A 4,295-nucleotide genomic window follows, 5' to 3' on the forward strand; every position below is an offset into this window, starting at 1 on the left:
ATGTGAGTAGTGGCGTCACCTTTTTTTTCCACTTCATTTGCAGCCGTGTTTCAGAGTACGTAGTTGCAATTAAGATTTATTTTACTTCAGTGTTTTTAGTTCTTTTTTCAAAAATTACAAATTCATTGTTTCCCATGGGTCAGATTACCGTGACTACATGTACATTACCTTATGCATGGAGCAGAGATAGCGCTCCCACTAAAAGTCTTCCTCCTGTCTTTTTCAGCTTCAAGAAAAACCAATCAATCCCAATACAGCACAACAGTTACTTCCTTGTCGCGCAGCAGCACTGTTCACCATCCGGCACATCACTTGCTCTCTTTCATATGAGCCTCCCTCATTAGACAAGTATGACAAATGAATAACTGAAGTAGTGCCAAAAAAGGAATAACTGAAGTAAACAGCACAACAGCAAGATCATGATAATAATACCACGCTAACTCAAAATAAGAACAACATGTCCGGAATATCTTAAACGCCACAAGGCGGCAAACATCTGAAACCTGTCACAGTAGGCAATATAGTTCAGCAAAATAACCAACCAATGACACAAGCTGTTTGACAAAGCATAAGCTAACAACAGGCATCGAAGAGCTCCCGTTCATCAAAAGATCTGTCAAGATCAAGTAGATGACAAAGTCTCAGGAAGCAGGCTCCTCCTAGCAGGTGTTCATCTTTGGGGAATACCAGATGCCTCAGCAACTACCTTTGCGCCGATATCCTTAGCTAACTTTTTCCTCATAAAAGCAAAGAACTTTTTGAAGCGCTCATAGAGAGCACCGCTAGCATACTTCTTTAGTGCCATGTACCCTAGAAGTTGATGATGTCCCATCACAGACTGAGTAAACGCAAAGGTTATCGGTGCAAAATCTTCAGCACAGGTCATAGCAGCAGCGACCTCAAGTTGTTCTTCTTCACTTAAAGGCTTCAGGTTATAAGGCTTTGGCATTGCGTGATACTTCCAAGGGTTTGCTTGAATCTTCCCTGCCATTGCACTAACTATTGTATCATTCAATTTACGCATATCCTGTATGGATTTCCAGCAGTCCAAAGTCTTCAGCTCCTTTACAACAGCATGAGTGGTAGTGATCAGGGCTTTACCAGCAGGAGCTGCTTTGCATTGGAGAGCGAAAACTTCAGGTATCGCATCACGACCAACTTTTCTCTGAAGGACCTTCATAGGCATCTCCACACCAATCCATTGCAGAGCAGGACCATAAAGGTCTTTACCTGTCAGGTAAGATAGAGCAGGAGCAACTGATGAAGAATCAGCAAACTTCCTTGCTCTGCCTTCATATTTAGTTGCATTGTCGGAATTCCATGACCATGTGCTACCAATCGTTCGGAACGCCAACTCGTGGAGAAATGGCAGGAAGCAGGCAAGCTTCCAAGCATCAGAAAGGTATTTCTCAATGGCTCCCAGGTCGTTGGCATAAATCTCAGCTGAGTTCTCCGGAGGCGAACAAAGCCTTGAATATTTCTGTCCATGGTACCAGCCAGCAGAAAATGCCTGAGCTCGTAGAACCGCCCACTTGATTTGCCTGTCCCCTGCAATGCCAAGCTGCAGCGCCTGCGCTTTGGCCAGGGCGTACACCTGAGAGACTAGCTTTTGATCAGGTTTCCAAAATGCAGGCCCTCGGCAAATGCTATCAACTGTACATGGTTCATACTGTATGGTATCTGGCATTAGGAAATACTCTGATCTCTTCAATGAACCGAGAGCTAGGCCTTCAGCGTCATAACATGGATTCTCATATGTTTCGTACATCATCTCCATTGTCTTGAGAAATTCTTGGTACTCCTCAGGGGTAGCTGAAACTCCTGCCAGCTTAAGTTCATCTTCAGTTAGAAATCCTGGATGAGTAGCAGACGGAACGGATTTCCCTTTCACGTCCACTTCAGGGTGACCTGTCCTATGAATTTCTTCCAGACAGAACTTGGGCCTTTTAGAAATCGTTTGCTGGAGTACACTCGAAACACCAGAAGTACACACTTGATTTTGGTGAGTAGGACTCTCTGTCAAGTCTTTACGTTTCTTTCTTTCTGCACCATTGTCATCAGAAGTATGGCTTTGATCATCGCCTTCGTGTGCTGGTGCACTGCTCGGTACATACGGATCAGCCGCCTTCAACTGCTCTTGTGCCTCATCTGTGAAATATGCCTTGTGATATTGCTTCATGTATTCAAGCGCCGGTGGTGGTATAGGGTACCCATGAGCATTAGCACTAAGCAGCCTTCTGGCAGAAACTTTTCTTGTCTTGGTAAGATACTCAAGTCCTGCATTGTTCTCAAGAATTGTAGATAGCTCGGGCGCATTGATGTACACAGGAACAATAATGCTGGACATCCTGACAAATAAATAATCTGAGTTGTCACTGATTATTAAAATGGTAGCCAGGTAACACTCATGTACAATATTTTTTTATATAAGCATGAAAGCTGTTATTTGTTCATTGAAGAAAGGACCAAAGTCGACCACCAAAAAATGTATTCATGGGCCAAAATTAATTGAGAAAATACAATAAAGGCTTTGATTCTATTTGTTGGTTACCCAACACCCAATCTCACTTGTTGGAATGTAGATACAAACTTTGCGCCTGCCAATTTCCAGAGCTAAATAAAACTCATTACTTTATCTGGTTTTCTGTTTGGTGAGAAATGCTAGTGAAGATAGAAGATCATTGCCCTTTACCAGTATACTATATTAGGTTGATTGAGGATTTTTGGCTTCCAGGCACAACTAAGTCCAGAACCAATTTTTTTGAAAAAACAAATTCTGAAACTTTCAGAAAAAAAATATGTGGGTGATCACCCGAATGGTACTTGCATCGAAGTTCCACAAACAACAAATTTTGTGCCAAAATGTTTGCTGCTTTAACTACTGAAACTTTTTTCACATGAAAAGAGAATCAGACATTCCAGCAATTATTCAAGCACAACTGTTGTGTGCCAATGAACCAAATGGAATGCATATAGACTATTCATTAATCCGGTGTTTTTTATTGCTCATTCCTGAAAGATTATACTTTAAACAAGGAAACTGACCCCAATGATCTGATTCTCTAGTTGGACAGTGTGCAAGTCTGTACCTGTGTGCTTTTTTTTATCTCAAACTTTTATTTCTCGAACATGCGCCCAAATGTGTCATTTTGTGTTAGCAGAAAATGTCAACATGATGCAAACCGTACAGTATCTGGGGAATTCTTTCTGCCATTGTTGCTTAATCAATAACGTGCAGATGTTCTCTAAGAAAACACGGTGCACGTACCTACCAAGTTTGCAGATCTATGTTATTTCTAAGAAAAACACTGTTCAGTTGTCCCTAAAAAAGTTCGCAGATCTATGTTTTTTCTAAGAAAAACTATTTTCTTATAGAAAAAAAGATCCACAGAGTGAATTTTTGAAATGGACTGTGGACGGGTTTAATTTCGCTTCGCCCTCCCTTTTCGTTGCGCCAAACTCGAATCAAAATTGGGCGGCGGCAGCAACCTTCTCGAGATGAACGCTCGACAATGTGGTTTAATTGGGAACTCGGGGAGAAGAACCAATTTCACAAACAAAATAAGCACAGAACTGAAACCAAACCGCCAAAGCAACGACGCCATGCTAGTCAAAGTCGAGGGATCGATAGAGGAAACGAACGTATAGACTCTAGTTAGGGTTCTGGCGGAAGATTTGAAACCAAGTAAAATTAAATGAAGAAAAAAAGATAGATGAGCGTACGCCATCGATCCTCCTCACCTTTCCGACGGCGGCGCGGATGGATCGATGTCGGAATTTCCTGCTCCTCCGATCCGTGACCACCAATGCAGAACACCGCTGGCCTCCTGCGCCCTCTACTGGCACCGGAGAAGGAGAGTCAGGACTGGGAGGAGGAGTGTGTGAAAGGTTGGTTGAGACTTGAGATAGAAGTAGTAGTATTGTAGAAGCCGAAGGGACATGCGACTACAATTGAAGTGAACCGGCAGGAGACTCGTCACCTCCCTCTAGACGGACACGTCATCACGGATGCGTGTCGCCCTCTCACCCCACAGCCTCACCCGTAAACCCTCGCGCCTGCGGGGCAGATGTCGGGCCGTTACCTGTTTTGAGTCGATCGGCGAGGCGCTTGATCGTCCAAAAACCGTCACAGTCACGCTTCACACTTGTATTCCCTCCGTTCGAAATTATTTGTCGCAAAAATAAATGTATCTAAATGTATTTTAGATACATTCGTTTCTGCGACAAGTAATTCCGAGCAGAGGGGGTATAAAGTTATAAACCCTCCCCGGACTCCGGCGGCGGTGGCGACCAAC

At 43.3% G+C, this 4,295-nt stretch overlaps 1 protein-coding gene across 1 annotated transcript; it reads right to left on the reverse strand.

The window, feature by feature from the left end:
• Positions 1 to 420: 420 nt before the first annotated feature.
• LOC123082136 (uncharacterized) lies at positions 421 to 3,931 on the reverse strand. Its single transcript, XM_044504542.1, has 2 exons — positions 3,742 to 3,931; positions 421 to 2,348 (listed from the first exon to the last, which is right to left on the reverse strand). The coding sequence occupies exon 2, from the start codon at positions 2,345 to 2,347 to the stop codon at positions 671 to 673; it is 1,677 nt and encodes a 558-aa protein (XP_044360477.1). The 5' UTR covers position 2,348; positions 3,742 to 3,931; the 3' UTR covers positions 421 to 670.
• Between the last annotated feature and the right edge of the window lie 364 nt (positions 3,932 to 4,295).

Source organism: Triticum aestivum, chromosome 4A (assembly GCF_018294505.1).
Source record: "Triticum aestivum cultivar Chinese Spring chromosome 4A, IWGSC CS RefSeq v2.1, whole genome shotgun sequence".
NCBI classification, from domain to species: domain Eukaryota; kingdom Viridiplantae; phylum Streptophyta; class Magnoliopsida; order Poales; family Poaceae; genus Triticum; species Triticum aestivum.